This window comes from Saccostrea cucullata, unplaced genomic scaffold (assembly GCF_032062105.1).
Source record: "Saccostrea cucullata isolate Sc308-1 unplaced genomic scaffold, CSIRO_AGI_Scuc_v1 ctg286, whole genome shotgun sequence".
NCBI classification, from domain to species: Eukaryota; Metazoa; Mollusca; class Bivalvia; order Ostreida; family Ostreidae; genus Saccostrea; species Saccostrea cuccullata.
Genome location: NW_026929666.1, coordinates 2546 through 22754, shown reverse-complemented (window position 1 = coordinate 22754; position 20209 = coordinate 2546). Strand labels below are relative to the sequence as shown.

The 20209-nt window shown below is 33.8% G+C and overlaps 1 protein-coding gene across 1 annotated transcript; it reads left to right on the top strand.

Moving 5' to 3' along the window:
* The first annotated feature begins 10254 nt into the window (after nucleotides 1-10254).
* Nucleotides 10255-12551, top strand: LOC134281678 (uncharacterized). Its single transcript, XM_062764113.1, has 3 exons — nucleotides 10255-10362; nucleotides 10657-10694; nucleotides 10830-12551. The coding sequence occupies exons 1-3, from the start codon at nucleotides 10328-10330 to the stop codon at nucleotides 11447-11449; spliced, it is 693 nt and encodes a 230-aa protein (XP_062620097.1). The 5' UTR covers nucleotides 10255-10327; the 3' UTR covers nucleotides 11450-12551.
* Nucleotides 12552-20209: the final 7658 nt, after the last annotated feature.

Below are 20209 nucleotides of genomic sequence, written 5' to 3'. Positions count from 1 at the left end.
ACTCTGTTTGCAATTGGGTTTCATATTCAATACTCTTCTAGACCCTTTTTAGTCGCCAGCGTGCGGCAGTGGTAAGAGCGTCTGCTCAAGAGTCGCGAAGTAAGGAGTTGATCCTTAATTACGTCGCAGGTTTGAATCCCACTGTGGGACGTGGAGACCAGTTCTTTGTGTGAGTCTGTATAAACCGAGGTCCCGTGTCACAGGAGATGCTGGCACGAAAAATATCCCTCCCTGCTCAACAGCCCTAAGTTCCGAGCATAAGACAAAGTTTGCTCTCCATCGGCAAGTGGTGGAATCTCGATATAAGTGAAAAATTCTCGAGAGGGACGTTAAACAGTATACCATCGATCAACCTAGACCCTCTTTGAGTGAAAAAATAAAAAAAGGACAATCTATCAAATAAAAAGAGTCATATATTTTAATAAGGGATTGTTATGTTTAAATGAGAGAGAGAGAGAGAGAGAGAGAGAGAGAGAGAGAGAGAGAGAGAGAGAGAGAGAGAGAGAGAGAGAGGAAGAAAAGTTGTTTTCATCTCTTCGAACAAGTTTCATTTCTTTCTTTTTCACCATTCTTGTATAATGATTTGTGTTTGGTAAAAGAAATAGTCAAGTGTTATATCGCAGAAGGCACATTTAAAGAGGTTTTCAGTACATCTAGAAGTACAATATCATACATGTATTTTAACCATGAAATTTAGATACTGGCTTTATGTTATTATTTCTTCCTTCAATACATGAATAAATATTCTTTTAATAAGTAATTGGGGGTTTCTCCGCTGGAGATAATGTTCAAAATTTTCAAGCAGTGATGGTACAAGATCACATTCCAATAGTATATGTTCAATTGTCTCTTTTTTTGGACAAAAAAAAAAATACACTGCTTAGAAACTACCTTTCTTATTTTCAATAAACAAAAAAAAAAAAAAAAATAGTTTCAAATTTTTCGTAAGAATTCTGTTTAAGAGTATAGTTTATTTTTGTAACTTAAAATGGTAATTTATTAAGTATTAAGATTTTCTATATGAAACTACTTGAGTTAACTTTTTTTGTAACTTAGAAAGGTAATTCAGGAATTATCTTGCATTCCTTGCTATCAAATTCAGACAAATAATTCAATCACTTCTTGTAACCAGCTGTTAATGAAGAAATTTACTTTAGAATTTCATAAAAGTTTTTTTTTGTTTTGATACAAGATAGCAATAAAACTCAGCAAGAGGATTTTCTGATTTTCCTAAATTTTTTTTATCAAAATTGCTCCTCTTAAAGAGGCTGGGTGGTCGTGGCCATTTTTAGACTATTTCAGTATTTTGATCTCCTTTAGAAGAAGAGCTCCATATAAAGATATAATAAACTGATCAAATTTTCAAACTAAAGTTTATGAAATTTTTCTTTGCCAAATGATAGTTGACAGCTCAAGATATCATATCTAAAAAAAAATAAGTTATATCTGGTGGTTAATAAAAAATAATCTGTTGACCCCCTAGCCTCTTTAATAACAACATTGTCTTCGTTTCTAAGGTTCATTGTAAAAATTGTATTTTAAAAGAACTTGGATTTAATTCTACAAATGGTAATCCAACTTATACTCAGAGTGTCCTTTTTAAAGAATACATTCTTCAAAATAATGTGTCAGTTTTGAATATAATTAATATCCCAAATTAACAAAATTGAATTTGAACTACCATTATTGGATTTTGAAATTTCATAAGAATCCTTACAATCAAAGATACATGGAGGGTTCGAGTAAATATTCAACTAAGCCTCTTTCTTTACTTCTAAGATATTAACAGAAGTGAAAGTGAAGGAGAAACTTCAATAGTACGGTGCAACAATATATTCAAGAAGTGGTGTAAATCAGATGAGGGCATTACAAATTCCAAGGAACTTTTGGATAATTTGAAATCACAAGATTTTACCAAAATCAACAGCTTCTTAAATACTTACGACTTTTCGACTTTATACACAACCATTCTTCCACGATAAATCAAAGTCCAGGCTTTTTGATATCAATGACAGCTGCTTTTTCAATCAAAATAGAACTCGTCAATTTTCTTTACATTGCCATTGCTCATTTGCCAAATTATTTTGTTAAAAAACATTCTTATTGTACACACACAAGATCCTGAAGTTGACATCAAAAACATGCTTGAATTTCTGATTGACAATATCTATAATGTTTTTGGAGACCAGGTTTTCCAAGAATAAATTAAAAATTTTGAATTCCCATGGGTACTAATTGCGCTCAGTTATTAGCAGGCCTATTTTTGTAATCATATGGAGCAGAATTTGCGCAAAATCGTATATGTAAAAAGAAGAAAACACTTGCTGTGACCTTCAACTCAACATTTAGATATATCTATGACGTATTGTTAATTAAAAATGGGAATTTTCATTCTTATGCAGCTCTGGTGAGCTTGAGATCAAAGATACCATACGGAGTTTATGATCTCAGTTGATTCGATACGCAATAGCATGCTCGATGTATGAACAATATCTGAAACGAGGTAAATATTGACAAACATGTTATTGAAGTAAGAATATCAGCTGTCTCGTTTAAAGTCATCATTTCGTAAGTTCTATAGTCGATATACAATAACCTTGTCAGGAAATACAATTTATCACTGAGTCGAATGCTGACTGAGATTTTTCATACTACGTGTATTATTTATACACTGAATTGACGACGGATTTTTCCGTTATTTCTCTTACATGACCGGGAAAACACGGCGGGTGTGACAGGTCGGCAGGGATGCTCACTTCTCCATGGCACCTGATTCCACCTCTGATGTTTAGGTGGTCAGTGTTTGCTCTGCTCTGATTTTGAATTGTTTTTACCATAAAAGGTTTCCCTTCAATATTGATATTAGGGTTTAAAAATCAATGGTGAGTCTACAGTAACAGAATCAAAATTTTATTCATATTAACCACTAACTTGATCGAATCAATCCAGAATTCATTTTAAAGTTTTCATAAGTTGAGAAATGTATTCAATTCCGTAAGATGCAAATTTATATATATTCATGTTAAGGATAAATTTCTCCCACCCTTTATTTGCAAAAATCCAGATGTTTTAACCAAAAAGAAGCAAAGAAAGAATTTCAATTCATCATTTTCAGTTCTCCATCGTCATATATTTTAATAATGACATCTTTCTTAACTATTTGGGTTGAATTATTGCATAAAAATGATAAACTTTTTGATACTTAAAATAAAAGTTAGATAGGTCTGGGATTGACATTAATACATGATTTAATATAATTAAAGCCAATGCCTTCAAAATATTTCCAAATTGAGTTTGAATCCTTTTATATTTTACACCATTGAATATAAATAGACTTGATTTGTACTATCTTCGGTTGATATTTTATATCAGGCACTATTATAGTAAAACTTGAGTTTCTTTTTGTTTTGGCATGTTTAAATAATTTTGTGATGTTTTGCGATGAAAAAAATGCAAAAAAAAAAAAAAAATGACATTTCAAATAGTTAGGGCGTCTGCTCTAGAGTCGTGAAGTAAGGAGATGATCATTCGGATGAAACCAAGCCGAAGCCCTGTGTCGAAGTAGGTGCTACTATGAAAAAGATCCCTCCCTTCTCAGTGGCCCTGAGTGCCGAGTATAGGACAACATTTGCAGCTCTCCACCGGCAAGTGGTGGCGTCTACGTATGAGTGAAAAATTCTCGATAGGAACGTTAAACAACATGCAATCAATAAATCAATCTTCACAAAATTTAAACAATTTGCGTTAATCCCATTCGATAATAAAAATGACGCAAAATGTTATAATCTAAATATTGCATTATTACATTTTGTGTTATTACATTAATTATTGTAAATTTTGCGTTGATCTCTCGGCAAAAAGTTACAAGAAAAATTTAATTATCTCAGTTAATTACATCTCATTTTTCGTCTTGTCACATTGCTGTCATTTGGCTACGAAATAACGTTTAGTTGGAAAGTTATGACAGAACTCTCCTATCTTTCCAAATAAACCTTGTTTTTTGAAGTCATCTGAGTCACTCCGATGACCTATTGCTATCTGTTTTCCTTCGTCGTCGTGATCGGTCACGGTAGCCTAGTGGTAGAGCATTTATTCCGTGATCGGGAGGCCCGGGTTCGATTCTCGTTCCTGCGCCGCGTCAAACCTAAGCCGTTAACATAAGTAGTGACCGTTCCTTCGCCAAGCACTCAGCACTAGACGAGAAAGTCACGGGTTTTTCCGATATGACCTTAATAAACGTAGGTCCCGTGACACGTTAGGCGTTGGCACGTTAAAGAACCCTCACTGCCCAATGGCCCTGAGTGCTGAGTATAGGCCTAACTTTGAAGCCCTTCACGGAGACGTCTCCATATGAGTGAAAAATTCTCGAGTGGGACGTTAAACAATATACAATCAATCAATTCTCCGTCGTCGTAAACTTTTAAACATGTTAAGCTTTTTCTCTAGAACCAAATTTGGCATATAGCCAGTGAAGGGGACCATATGTGAATTCCATGGTCCCTGCCCCCCTCCTTGTGGCCCGAGTGTTGAGCCAAAACCACTAAAATTAATGCAATCTTTAACAATCTTCTTTACTCCTTGACTCCAAGCGGTCAAACTGTTTGCAGGATTGTAATAAGCATTGAGCCCTCTACCAAACTTTTGAAATTCATTGTCTCAGGGTCAGGGTTTCTAGTGCTAGGGCGGAGCTATATAGATTAATTAGTGAAAATGCATTATTTCTTTGAAAATCTTCTCCATCCTGGATATTTAACAAACAAACTTAATGTATAGTTATGAGGAGCAAGGATGTTTCTTCCAAAATTGTGAATTTCATGGCATCTGGGTCAGGATTTCCGTGGTCGGGATTTATTGCAACTGAAAATAATAAAAAATGCTTTGAATATCTTTGTATTAATTAAACAAACGTTATGCATAGTTATGATGAGAAAGGGTATCTATTCTTTAATTGTGAATTTCATGGCCCCTTGGTAAGAAGTTTTTGAGCTTTTGATTAATTTACAAAAATGCATTAAAGCTTTGAAATTCTTCTCCTCTGCCCCTGAGTTCTAAAAAAACAGAGTAATGCAAATATTTCAATGTAAATATTTTAGATATAACTATAAGTAAATATGTTTTTTTTTTTGGCTCCTGGGTATCTAGGAGGCAAACAGAGTACACAATTACAATAAGCAAAGTATATAGGACTAATGACCTTTGCTAGAAGTTTTTAATCAAGAAATCCTTGTATGTAATTTAATAAGCAGGTAATTTTTTAATACAACAAAGAATGTTATACATATTTCGAAATAAAATGAAAATAAAAGTTTGGTTTAAATGAGGAATGCATAAACAAAGTCACATTCTTACCAAAAAAGAAATATAAAAGATTGATTTAAAAGATTATGTATGTGTTTAGCAAAAGCTGTTACTGTACACAGTTAGGTTAAACTGTATTGCAACTGGTAGAATAGTCAAGGTTGACAAGAGACTCGAAGCAACTGTTGTTTTTAATTATCACAGTGAACAAAGAATTACGGAGACCCAGGGAGTCATTATAATTAGTGACAAGTGGCAAACGGCCACTTTGTATACCCAGTCTATATGTATGCAATTGTAGCTCTAGGCAAGTGACAAAAACATTTGTGTATATATGAAATACCTTACACAACTGGCAATTGTCGATTGTATTTGTATGTTTTGCATTCATTATCATCCCTGTAAGAATTGGGAAAACCAAGTATGATCCCACGGGGATAACTTGAGTCTAGAACGTTACAATAAGCAAGGGTATTTTTACCAGATTTTTTAAATTCTTGGGCAACATTATTTCGTTTATCAGTTTAATTTTGCTTTATACTTCTACGTATCCATTACAGTGTTTTATAATACTCAGGTGACCGTTAAGGCTTTTTGATGAGATATTAATCTGTAATTTTTTTTTTATTAACTATTGTAAAATATATTCACATTTTACATTTTAGAAACTAAAATGATTCTTTTTAAATGCCTTTTGTTGAATATTTACAGCTTGTCACCCAGGCACTCATGGCTATAATTGCGAGAAAATATGTCCGAAGGGAACGTATGGCTATTTCTGTCGAGAGAAATGCAATTGTAGCCCAGGCGTTACATGTGACAAACAATTCGGTTGTAGCGATCAAGGTAAGTTTTTTTGTAGAGATACAGTTACATTGGTTGCATTAAGTGAATGAATATATGATATTTAAGTCCCTTTCCACACATATAAAGACATTAGTTTGTGTAATGAATAGTTTCAAATTAATTTCGCATCTAAATTAAAAGATGAGAAACTCTTACTTCTTATCCATGACGTTTAGCAAAAGAAGGGTCTTTTACATATTTTGTTTGTTGCGTCGCGCTTAACAAAAGTCGAACCCGGTCCTTCGGATCAAGAAGCCCTACGACTAAGCAACAGAGATATTAATTAAAAGGAAAAGGCTGATCCATTCTTATCCAAGTAAGGTTTTTATCATACTTTTTAAATATTGAAAATAAGAAGCTGGCAAACACCATCACAGTTATTCCACTGAAACATTTGATTGAAATCCTATTAAAATTTACAAAATAAATTTCATTTAAATAGTGTATAAACAACATTGAACTTGAAATCATTCTAATGACTGATCAAAAAACAACATCCAAGAGAATCTGATATTAAAGAAGGAAATTGAAATATTTGTCACAAATACAATGAAATATATATATGAATAAAATGATAAAAATATGAGCTTAGTAAAACCGATTTTGGCCAGCCAAAAAGTTCATGAACATGACATAAACATAGCAACTCGTAAACTGTGTCTCTAAATGCCTTACAAAAACAACCTTTATTTCAATATATGCTTTATGAATTTAAGTATTATTAGGCTCCTCAATTTTGGAAGGAGCTAGATTAACGCGTGCAAGATGTGAAAATTTGATATATAGCTTTAAATCTATTAAAAGTTATGAAACCAAAATGAACTTTCCAAAATCAAACCGTATTTTTCAAAATAAAATACCTTCGAGTGCCCAGTAGTCGTGCTCTTAAGAGAGTATCAGTGCTAAGTACAAATTAAATGAAAATTACGGTTATTTCATCTGATATTTTACCTCACCGTGTAATTGTCTAATTTTCTTGTTATTAAAAATATTTCTAAGTGCTTTATCAAATTTAATATCGGGGCACAAAACAAATGAGATTTCCGTTGGCCATATTTGTTTTGGACCAATAGTTGTGCGCTAAAATGTAGCAGCAAGTATTGGGCCAAGAAAAATGAAAACAAAACAAAAACAAATTTCAGGTGACTAAGATGTTATTCTTCAAGGATTCAATTTAATCATTTTTAGAATTTTTTTGATTTAATTAGGTTTACGATGTTTTTGTAAAATAAGTCACAAGCTTTTCATCACTCTTTATTTACAAGCATTCCTACGTAATAATTACGAATTTCAGTATAAGGACAATAGCATTTTTATGAAGTCAGTTTTTAAAATTCTTGACAAAAGAGAAAAAATGAAATACCCAGTGACCATCATGTATGATTATGCTAATTAGCCATGTGCTCGCCGTGTCCATAGGTGGCGTTTCCGTGTAGGTTGAGTATATATTTAGCAACTTTAAAAAGAGTATTAGCAAAATGGCGGCTTTTATTGATGCTTATGTTTATTTGATTAATTAATAAATTTTTCCTCTGCGTATTTAATTTTTTGTTTTAGAATAGGCACTTTCTTCTCTCTTCTTTGAAAATCAGTTGTTTTCGACGTAATATCATTGCACGTGACCAACTTTTGACAACAAACAAAATGGTGCACGACTACTGGGCACGCACTACTATAGGACCCTCGACCATAAATAAAGCAGCCACACTTCAAATCATTATACAGTATTTATCAAAATAGAATAAAGCAGCTGCGCTAGTGATTTGTTTTCTAGCTTGCCCTCCTGGATTGTTTGGCTTAAATTGTTCACAACATTGCCCTGTTGGATGGCATGGTTTATTTTGTAAAGAAAAGTGTACCTGTGAAACTGACTGTGATGAAGAACATAACTGCAACATCTCAGGTTAGAAAGCAGATTATTCGGCCTCAGTTTGTAGTATAGTTTGAATTTATGACATGTATTATTAAATGTAAAAAAAAATATGTAGAAATTGGAAGCAATACTTCGAGATATGAGAAAGAAGAGTGATCATGTACTGTTTAACAGTAATCATATTCAAAAGACTATTGATGCAATATAAATATTGAACAAAGCAAACACGGACGTCTATCAACTTCAGTGTAAGAGCATCAGTAGGAAAGCACAACTTTTTTACCAATCACATCCGCTTTGTGAGCTGCATCCATTTCTAACTAATATTTTGAATTGTAAGAGAGGAATTTGTGAAGGTGTGTTGACAAAACCTTTATCTCTTTTTTTCTAACCTTACATGTCTCGAAGCTATCTTCGATCTCATTAGAATTCTCAGACATGGCCATACATTTATTTTATTCGCTACAGTTTTGGAGAAAATAAGAGTAGACGCTAGCTACGAAAGATGTTAGTTTTGTGATTAATTATGTAAAGAAAGTTTAATTTGTTAAGATGTAATTGTCAGATTACATTTTTTAAAGAAAAAAAATCTTACTTGTTAAATGTGTAGAGCAGTTTTACGAGAGCCCGAACCCTCACTTAGTATTTTAGAACCAAAAATTGTTTAAATGTAACCGATAACAACCAAAAACCAAACAAAAAAAAAAAAAAAAAAAAAAAAAAAAAAGAAACCTACAATGTTTTAATGTAGAATTACCTGGGGCCGCATAAATGATAATAAAAAAGCCTCTTTTGAAAATTCAAGTTTAATTTTTTATAACCTGAGTTTTAAAAAAAGTTAAATTAGAGGCTTTCTAGTTTTCCTGGGCATCCGACCTCAAAGTCTGCAAAGGCAAACATGTATGCTAATATCTTACTACAGAGCATAGGTTAGTAAATATACAAAAATTAAAACAATGCACACTATTTTATGAAGAATATGGAGATAAAAAACAGTATTCAATATCAAAGGCCAACAATACAAAATACAACATGTAGGAGCAGAGCAGAGCAAACACGGACCTCTAAAACATCAAAGGTGGGATCAGGTGCCATGGAGGAGTGAGCATCCCTTGCTGACCAGTAACACCCGCCGTGTGTTCGTTGTCATGATCAGGAAATAACGGAAAAATCGGTCGTCAATTCAGTGAATGAATAATGAACTAATAATGAGTATGAAAAACGTCAGTCGGGATTTGACTCAATGATAAACATGATAAATTGCTTTTGCTGACAAGGTCATTGTATCGACCAAAGAATTTACGAAATGCTTATTTCGTGATAGCATCAAAAATATTGATTTTGAATTTTTTCACTTGCACAAGGATAAACGATCGATCATGATCAATATTATGCCACTCTGCTTAGTGCATTTTAGACCATTATTGATTTCACTTGGGTAATTTAAAACAAAATGATAATTAACGAGCGTCATAAATATTTTCACTACATATATACGGGATGCGCAACCCAATCCGATGGTGCTAGGTTTATAACAATGCTCTGAATAGGGATATTCTATTTCCATCAAATAACAGGAGTTTTCAACTTCCTGTAGTATCTTTGAAATTTACATACCGCTGAAAAATACTATAAACCAATAAGAAATAAATAAACAAAATATATTTCAATAATTTCAAGTTGTTTGAATAAATATTTTGTGTCTGGCGTCGTTCAAACTATACGAATCCATGATTTTATGATTGGACGATGATTCGTTTGGATAGCCGAGGTAGCTTTTCCTTTCAATTTTTATAAAATAGGTCTCGCAGTTTTCGCTGTATAATCTCACTGCACACATGCCTATTTGGTTTCTATACTAATTGTATCAGAAATATTCATCAAGCTTTTTTCGTTTTATATAGAAAGTGATCATTTTACTCAGAACTCTTTATTAAAAAGCATTTTAACCCTGGTTCTTGTGCACTTTCGGAGACCGTAAATTAAGTTCAACCTAAAAAAACCCAATTTCTTTTTAGGACAAGTGGATTTTCATATCTAAAATTCAGGTATACATTAAGTATATCTTGAACCATTCATTTAGACAAAAACGCCATTGCCTACGAAGTTTTTGTTTAAATAAACATTTAAATAGTCATATGCTTCGTACGTTTAAATTCCAAATTTGAATGTTTCTTTGCATTTCGTTCTATTAATATTTGCGTTGACTTTTTTTTATTTTCAGGTTCATCGGAACCGTATAAAAGATATCAATTTGAAATTTTGATTTATACCCTAGCTCCAATTATTCCAGCAATCATATTTTGCCTGATGATAGTCTTTGCGGGAAAATATATGCAACAAAGGTAAATGCATTTCCTTTTGTGAAATAATAATTACTGAATTGTTAATTAATGTTACATTTTTATTTATTGTATAAATTTATTCTAATTGCACTGCTAATTATAACATACCTGATAAAGGTTGTTGCAGAGATGCATACATGTAACAAAGATTAAGGCAAAAACATTTTGTAGGAGTATCAAAGGCATCGGTGAAATGAATGATTTAATTGATTATATTGAAGACATAATAGTAGATACATGTATACGTATTTCTATTTATATTATGATTTAATATCACTAAATTTTAAAATACAGGTTTAGGCGGAGAAAAACAACTACAAAGAACTTTGTTGGTAAAATTCATGATAACTTTCAGCCATTTTTACGAGGATTTTAATTTGAAATACTTGTATTTTTCAAACTATAGAGCTAATTATCCAATCCTATAAATTTAATGTGTTTCTGATTTTTTTTTTGTGTTTTAAAAGATATTCCTCCGTATGACATAAGTAAACACAGAATGCATCACTCGAACGGCAATCTTCAGAACTCAGCATATTATAAAACAGAAACTGAAAATTATAGTACCATAAAAACAGAAGTAGACGAAATCAAATTATCCGCATTTAGTCAGGAGGAGAAATTCGATGACGGGGTGTATAACAAACTAACTCTCCGTGTAACCGGATATGAGGAACCAATCGCACGGAAACAGCTCACGAGGAGATATTCCGATTCCTCGTCGACATATATGAAAAGTTCCGACTTCAGTTTACGACGAACTGAGGAAGTACACAATCCCTTCCAGAAACACAGAAGATTCTCATCATTACGAATGAAGAACATACATAAAGAAAACACTGGCGGTGAAATGAATCGTTTACATACAATGGAAGCTGGAGAACGTAATGTATGTCTATCTTCAACGAAAAGTGAGGAATGCTTTCCTTTAGCGTTAGATGGGGAATATGTTTATGATATGGCTAAATTTGAAGAACGTAATGAGACAGTAGGTCTTAACCACAGGCTGTTGTTCCTCAAAGAGTTATCATCTCATCTTCTAAATCAAAAAAATAATATAAAGAAAAATATGGAGATTCCGGAGTAATTCAATTTCTTTTCTTTAGTTTTTGTATTTAAAGATTGATACTAGTATACACATTGTACAACCTGCTATTTTGATCGTAAGTAAAAATACTGTTACATATCACAGTACATATATGCTAAAGAGTCTGACTTTGAAAACCTGAAGAATTCTTTCTTTAAAATTTCAAGTCCCTATATATACCTAATAATTTAATTCTTTCTAGTTCTTACATATTCTTACTGGTAAAATGATCAATATTTACCTGTACATTCCTTATTTAACGGGTCTTTCAGTCTTAAAACAAGTATCAATGCTCAGTGACTATAAGTCTCATATGGTTATGTAAATAACATTCTACATTAAGATAAACATGTGTAGTGTAGAAAGACCACTGATTATAAAATGCGCACCGTTATTAGCAGATTTGTTTTTGTTTTTTATATAAAAGCAGAATTTATTAAAAGAAAGCGTTTCTTGTTGCTTTCAAGTCTATATTTAGTTATATCGACGACGTAATCATTTGACAATGAAAGCTACTTCATTCATTTGTAGGCCCGATATATTCCTGTAAACTTGAAATGACAGTAACCACAGAGGCTGACACATTTGTTTCATATGTAGATATTTTACTACAGAAAACCGTTAGGGTAATGCTAACAAGTTAACAACTAAATGTAATGCTAGCGTGATGACTAGTTTTGTTTTCATCCCAAACTTTCCCTAATATAATCCATCAAAAAACTAGCTCAGTTGACTTGGCTTCGGCCTTTCATTAATAACAGAGGAACATAATATACAATATATCCTTACACCAATACATGTATCTGGGGTTTTATTTCACATTCGATGCACAAAAGCTTGTTAAATGTACGTATGTTTATTAATTCAGACAAATTATTGACAAACAATTTGATGAAAAGTCTCGTTTATAAAAGTCTAAAACTAAATTGTTTAAGGATTTCTCTGTCACAAAAATGACAAGGGACACGCGACGCGTAATTTGTAGGTAATGGAATGCTTTCTCTTTCCTCACACCTGCTCACACCCCTGCTGTTTTAAAGGTTAGTGTTTGGTCCATTTCTTATTTGAATTGATTTGATGGACTTTTAGGCTTAAGGTCATTCCCTATCTACTTATTATTTTCATATCTTTTATATTAACTTATTTTAACGCTATTTAAAGCCCTTCATAGATTGGACACTCCATATAACATTTATATTAAAATTTCATAGAATTTTCAGAATAAAGAAAAATTTGCAACTTTTACAGAAAAAATTGCCATTTTTAAAATGACAAATGCTCATATCAAAAGAGTTATTTTTAGAAACTTACAGATAGAAGAATCGCCATGTTAAAGGTTGCATCGCCCGGCATACCAATGCTTATTAAATAAATAATTCATTAAAACAAAAAAAAATGGAAAACATAATCTAGGATTTATGCTATTGATAAAAGAGATTATTCTTTATTCAAGCCAAAATTGGTCAAATTCAAATTCAGGTTTATATTTAATGGCCTTAGTCCACTAACTCCATTTTCACATTCCATACGTAAAGTTCGGAATAAAATAAATTCTTCAGAAGAAAAAAAAACTTATTTTATCCTGAAACCGTCATATTAATCGAACATGTTTAAGGTAAACATTGGATAAAATAAGTATAAACACCTATAAATATGACTTTGTATTTTGGTTTCTATTTCACAAAGGGGATATATTTGATAACTGGAAATATTTTCAGTACAATCCAAGCATGTCTTACGTTTAAAGTTTTAATCTAAAATTTAAGTGATCCATTACTATCTCTTAAACTTTAGATTTGAATTTCTAAAGTACCATATATAAACTGTTGTTAATGTAGAATTTTAATTGTGACTCTTCTGTTCTTAAAAGATTTTTAGACATTAGAAAACAATGTAGAATTTATTAGTTTTTAAACACTTTAAACTCCGTTTCTTCCTTTGTTGCATAATTCTTTAAATCTTGTCATATGGCTCTTGTGAAGGCGATGGAAGTAGAAAAATTAGATGTGATGAAAAGGGCTGTATGGTACCATGAATAGAATACAGAGGAAACCGGACGCCAGGCAACCTTTGATTCGAAATGCTCACTTTAGAATTTAAAAAAAATGTAGAAGATGGGCTCAAAATGCAAAGTTCATTCGGAAAAGAAAATTATCTGTCATCATGTGGTCTAGCTTTCAAAATTTGAAGTGGTAACTTGAAGTGAATTTTAAAAGGATACAAGAAGGATGATTTCACTTTAAATTAAAAGGAACTTTGAATATGATATGTACATTTTATGACGTCTTGGTTTTAAAAACATGAAAAGATAGGTACGGAATATTTTTTAACACTTCTTGATAATCATATGAATAATCTATAGAACAATTTCGAATTCAATTTTTTAAATTAAAAAAAAGTCAAGATTAATTCAATTTCCAACAGCAAAATTATTAAATTAATTTTCAATACTTTTATTATATTTCCTATTTGTATACTTCCCGATTTTTAGTATATTAATTGTACATGACTGTATATATAAAGTTACATTTCATTTAATTGAACTAAAATTCCATAAAAACGAACACAATGATAAGAATAAATATATCCTTCTACCTGGTAATAACTATACATGTATTAATGGAGGAACAAAAACAGTCAAGAGTGAAACAGGGGTGTGTTCCATCTTGACAAAGTAAGAAATTTTAAACAGATAATTATCTATAACAGTTTAAAAACAAACAATTTAAAAAAGAATGTTAAATAAAAAGAAATAATAAATAAATAAAACAAAGAATAATAAATGTTATTATCAAATATTTTTTTTTCATATTTTATCAACGTTACCCAAATCTCGTGACTTTGACTGATAAGTCATGAGTTAGTGAAATCTATATGTCGATACTCCACAAGAATTTAAATAAAAATCTTCATCGTCTCCCTTGCACAACAATAATAACCTTGATTCTCCTGTGCATTGAAATCATCAGAGCATTTATCTTTCTCATAGAATTGTTCTTCAACCAATGGTTAGGAGTAGCTGTAACATTTTAAAGCCAACAAATCCCCCCCCCCCCCCCCGCCCAACGAATCCCACGAATTTTTGATTTAGGATAGAATTTACAGAATCCAGCTGGTTTGGTACATGATAATGTTTGTCAAAACTCGTCAAAACTGGCTACTTTTTCCCAGTCTGAACATGCTTAAAACACAACGCATACGACGCGTACGTGTGCGTGTAAGTGTAAAATTGACGTAAAGTCGCCAAGCTCTCGGACCAAATTAGTGCAGAAGGTTTCTGCCAGTTTTAGGATAAAAATTATTAGTATGATTGTCTACTGTATGAATGTCGGTTTCAGTGATAATGCCTCGACGATAACAGAGATGGCATGATGAAAAACCCTACCTTGATGTGACGTTGTTACGTGCCAACGTCACCTTAATGGTTGGTTAGAATCTCTTCAAGTTACTTCCTGACAGCCGAAAAAAAACTTTTTGGTTGAAAAGTTAAAAACAAACTGCACAGCAATATGTTGTTGTCTCTATATACACTTATGCAATTGAATTACCAGACCCAATGTAACTTCCGACAGCCATACCATGATTGCAAGAAATTTATACTGACTGTAAATATGCAAAAACGATGTCTATCATTCAAATGTATCTTTTGGCACTACAGATTGTGATCACAAAATTGTCAACATCAATATGAGCGTGTATTTGGTTCTTTTTTCACTTTTCCCACGTGACGCCATAAATTTCATGATTGAGTAGTTTTGACAAGTGATTTGAGTGCAAAGTAACCAAAAGACACATTTGACGAATCACGTGATATAGCCGGTCACGTGACCCCATCCGTAGCGTTCTGTCACAAAAGCTGAAAGATTTTTCTGAGTTTTATATTTCTTTCCATGTAAGTTAATTTTTATAACAAGAACAGTTAATTTGCCAGAAATGGTCAATTCTCTGCAACAGAATGGGTGGATAACAATATCCTTTCAAAAAATAAGCATGGCGACCATCAAAACTCAAATCTTCTGCTGCGGGAGAGACGTTTATTTAAGGCGGATAGAGAATGGATGTCTCCTTTTAATCATATCTAATATGTTTAAAATCTTAAGTGAACGATATCTTAGGTATTTAATAATTATATTATTTTTGAAATGTTCAGCTATTTTTCAAAGTGTAAATTGGAGGTCTTTGATAGTTATCTCGAAAGAATAAGCAATTGCAAATTCAGAATGGCAGTATCTATCATGGCTTTGTTTTGTTTAATATAGGGTCATTACATAATGAAACAATGCTATAAAAACAATGGACAATGATCAAGTATTATTGCAAGTGTCAATGAGTAAGCGCCGATCCTCAATCTGGCATTTGGCGCATACGGTTTGCAGAAACGAGGAGCCATATGGTGCTGACGACCCTAGAGGGTAAGCAGAAGTTGCCAGCGATGGTTTGTTGCAAATTCTGCCAAGTGGATTGCTGTACGTGAATATCAAGACAGCAATCCATCCGCCAACAAGTGGTGGACAATTTGGCAAGCAAGCCATTATGTCTTACGCAACTCAGTGATTCACAAAGCAATTCAAAACAATATGCAGGGTAACAACAATGGTCAATGTGGCAAAGCAATACAGTACAACACAACAATGCATCATCAAACATGATTTTTTTTTTTGGGGGGGGGATTATTATAGGGGATAAGAAATGCAATTCAACTCGATACAATGGTGACTACTATAAGGAATAGGATTATGGGATAGTGTGTGGGCTTCTTTTATAAGCCATGCACAGATACTGTAGTTTAGGGGAGGATAGGGAAAACTTTTTGACTGGAAGTCATAAACTTGGACAATGCCGTTTGAATTGTAGTTGTAAATATAGAATTTCCAAGATCTGAAAAATGTACACAATCGAGGAATAACTTGGGCTGATCAATTTTTATATCTGGGTGACGTATGAGAGTCCCATTTAACTTCTGCACAACAAAGCAACCAATAGAATTATTAATTCTTTTTCTAGCTTTCTCTGCAGCTTCGCTTGAAATCATGTAACGCCAGTATTTGCGAGGAAGTATATTTGACCATACAAGAAGAAAGCTAGGTAATTTTTTATGAAGAGAGGCTAATAATGACTTCATGGCTATTTGTAGTTCTTTAAGGGACTGAAGGCCAATACTGTTGCCACCACAGTGAACTAATAGTACTTGAGGCATGATTTCATTATGACAATTTAACAAACTGCTGATGTGTTGATCAAGTTGCTCCCATTTTAGCCCCCCTGCTCCAGACCAGGTTATATCTATCTTAAGGTGCTCCAGAGACAAGTTTTGGCCAATTGTTGAACGTGTGCAGTAATCTTCGGCTCGTTTGTTAATGGAAGATCGAACAATCCATACCTTACAGCGAGTTCCTGCAAACTTAGCTTACAGTTAGTAAGACTGACTACCTATAAGACTATATTACTTGGGCGAACATAAGACTTAAAAGCGTTGGATTTCCATCTACCCATGGTTTTAATTTCTTGCTCTGGAATACCTTGCATATATAATGCAGGGGCGTACTTTTTTTTCCAAATCTTACTTACACTATAGGAAATGTTAATTCCAAGCCTGTTTGCCCCCCCCCCCCCACTTTTAGAAATGTACCGAAAATGTAATTTAAGAATTGGTACTAAAAGTAGTTGACACTGAAAAAAAGTGTTGATATATCAAGCTTGAGGAATGATAGAGCTTTCTTTAGTATTTGATTGAATTGATAGTAGGTCAAGGGTGAGCCGTCCATGTCGCATAAGAACTGTGATGTTTGAGTTTGTGATGGTCTATGGGCCATGAATTCTAGTATGTTGTGGAATAGGACCTGATTTTGTTTTGTGCTATTAATTTGCATTGTTGTGCCCTTGCCATGCTGATCTGTTTTTGTTTTCCCTTATGTGATCCGAATGCATGATTGAGATATTGATACATTTTCTATTGACAATGGGGAACTGCAGGAATTTGCCCTAGTGGTAGTTATCTCACCGACTCTAGAAGAATGCAAGGCCATATACAGAAGAGAAGAGTAATTTTTCATAATAACTGCGGCAAACGTGTTGCAAAGAGTCTATTATCTTGACTAATAGGGGGAATGTTATCGGACTTCTTGAATCTTTTCTATGTTTAAGTTGTTTAAAGCCATTGAGCATTTTTTTTGATTATGAAAAATTGGCATGGGTCTGGGAAATTACCAAGTTTTATGTTGAAGCTCAAGCCTGTTAGGTAGGTTTTGGCTGTAGAGTATGATGTCCCCTTTGACGATAGGTAAGCGATATAGTTTATTAATTGGTCTATGGGAGGGGGCCACAGTTTCGTTAAGTTAAATTTTTTTCTAAATTGTGCAAATGAGTCAAGACCTTTCTGGTATATTTCTTGAGTGTTACGAGAGACTGATGCTGTGAGTAGCTTGTTCTACTTCCTGCTCAAATGGTTCCAGAATTCCCAAGGAACTTGGCAGGGATAGTAGTCTGCGTAGGGGGCCAGCTTCCTGAACTTTTGCCACTGAAAACGAGATATGGCATCAGCAATAGAATTAGAATGACCTGGTATATGTTCGCAGCGGACTTAGATATTGTATTTTAATATTTTGTAAAGGAAGAGCCTGAGGAGGGACATAACTCTAGGTGACTTTAATGTTTTTTGGTTGATTATCTCGACAACAGACATGTTATTGATATGCAAGATTTTTTTTTGCCTTGGAGTTTGTGGCCCCATATGTAAATTGCAAGAGCGACAGGGACTAACTCCAGATAAGTCAGGTCTCTACAATCGTGTTGTGTTCATTCTGAGGGCCATTGAAGGCAGGACCAATGTGTACCGAATATGACCCCACACCCGAGTGAACCAGAGCTATCTGAGGATATGTGAATAGTGTCCTTATCTGACCAGTGAATATCTGGGAATACAGTTGTGCCATTAAAGTCGGACAGGAACTCTAGCCATATATCTACGTCTTCGCGAAGTGCCCTTGATATAGTGATATAATGGTGTTGTTTGTATCCCTGTGACAGGCTGTCATAAAATCGCCTACAAAAGGGTCTCCCTGCAGGTATATTGCCTTGGAAATAAATGCCGATCCGACTAACGATTGCATTTCCTTAAGAGTAATTTTGCGACGTGAGGCAACATTTTGTAGTCGGGCTTTAAGGGCATCAACTTTATCTGTAGGGACAAATATAGTTTGGGTGATGATATTAATCCCTAAGCCTAGAAATGTTAGACATGTTGTAGGACCTTCGGTTTTTTCCTCTGACAGAGGAACACCTAGTGTTTCGCAAGTTATGTCAAATGTTTGCATGAGGTTTTTGCACACAAGAGTGTTTGCAGGGCCTGCAAAAAAACTCATCAAGGTAGTGGACTAGGGTGTCAATATTGGCTCGATCTTGTACAATTCAATGGAGGGCTGTAGCAAATTTTTCAAATGTGGCGCATGCTATGGAGCAACCGAATGAGACGCACTTATCGAAATAATAATTGTAAAAATGAAAACCAAGCAAGGAGAAGTCTTCGGGGCGAATAGAAAGTAGTCTGAATGCATTAGAAATGTCTTTTTGCCTAGCAAAGCTCCCTTGCCAAGTTGTTTTATCATTCTTACTATCGAGTCGAATGATGTATAATGAACGGTGCATAGATCTGGGTCTATAAAGTCATTAACACTATTTCCCTCCGGTGCAGATAAGTTACAGATCATACGCCACCCCCTTGCTTTTTGGGAACAATGCCTATTGGGTTGCACTTGATATTTGACATAGGGATATTCTTGAATGGCCCAGCTATTCTACCTAATTTTACCTCTTGATCAATTTTTTCTTGCAGCTGATATGGATTTGTTTGTGCCGATTTCATGTTTTTAGATTTTTGGAATTTCCGTATACCCGAATAGCAAATGTTGAAACCATATTGAAAACCATTGATTAATTCCTGAGCAATGTGTTGCAAGGGATAGTCTTTTAGCATTGATTTTAGAATGTTAACGTTGACTGGAGTTGGGGCCAAGTCTCAGAGGCCTTGGTTGGTTTGGAGGGAGCCCTCAACCCTGAAATCTGCTTGGGGCTGACGGGGATGTTCGGCTTGGGATGAACAAAAGTACTCTGAGCGAAATGCCTGATTGTTTTGCCAGCGGCAATTTATGAGTGGATGATTATTGGAGCATTTAATGCAGTTGTGTTGATAAGTGCAGTATGGTCTGCCGCATGTGCCTTTGTAATTGAAGTCGAAGCATTTTGGAGATTTAGATGTATAATTTGGTGCTTGATGCGATAGAGGGCTTTGGCCATGTGTTACATACAGAAACCACAATTCTGTATCGACAGACCCCCAGTCCAGAGTATGGTTTCTAGCACGCTTTAGTCTGAACTGTATGTCGTAATTGAGCCAGTTTAGGTTTGATGATCGCTGTGCAGCAGTACGGATGATGTTAATGTATTTCAGAATTGACTGAATGTGTTCAGGGTACTTTGTTAAGTAGATGCTACTGAATATGAGAAATGCATTTGTCCATGTTTCGATTGAAGTAATTTTGATTTCCTTATGCTTAGCCTTTAACAATAGCTCGCCAGCAACAAATGCGAGCTGTTGCTGGGGCTCATCGTTTGGTTTGAGTGGTAATAGTTTGTGAAGATGGATGATTACATTATCAAAAATATTTTGTCTCAGGCTATCTGATACATGCACACCCAATGCGTCTGAGATGCTATTTAATGAATTTGGTGTTGATGCATTTGAATTAGAAATTGTATTAGTAC

What these genes read in the sequence shown, in the direction of transcription:
- LOC134281678 (XM_062764113.1), top strand. Translation starts at nt 10,328, where the DNA reads ATGATAGTCTTTGCGGGAAAATATATGCAACAAAG. An exon ending in GGAAAATATATGCAACAAAG is followed by an intron (nt 10,363 to 10,656) that starts GTAAATGCATTT and finishes TTTAAAATACAG; the next exon opens with GTTTAGGCGGAGAAAAACAA. An exon ending in AACTACAAAGAACTTTGTTG is followed by an intron (nt 10,695 to 10,829) that starts GTAAAATTCATG and finishes GTGTTTTAAAAG; the next exon opens with ATATTCCTCCGTATGACATA.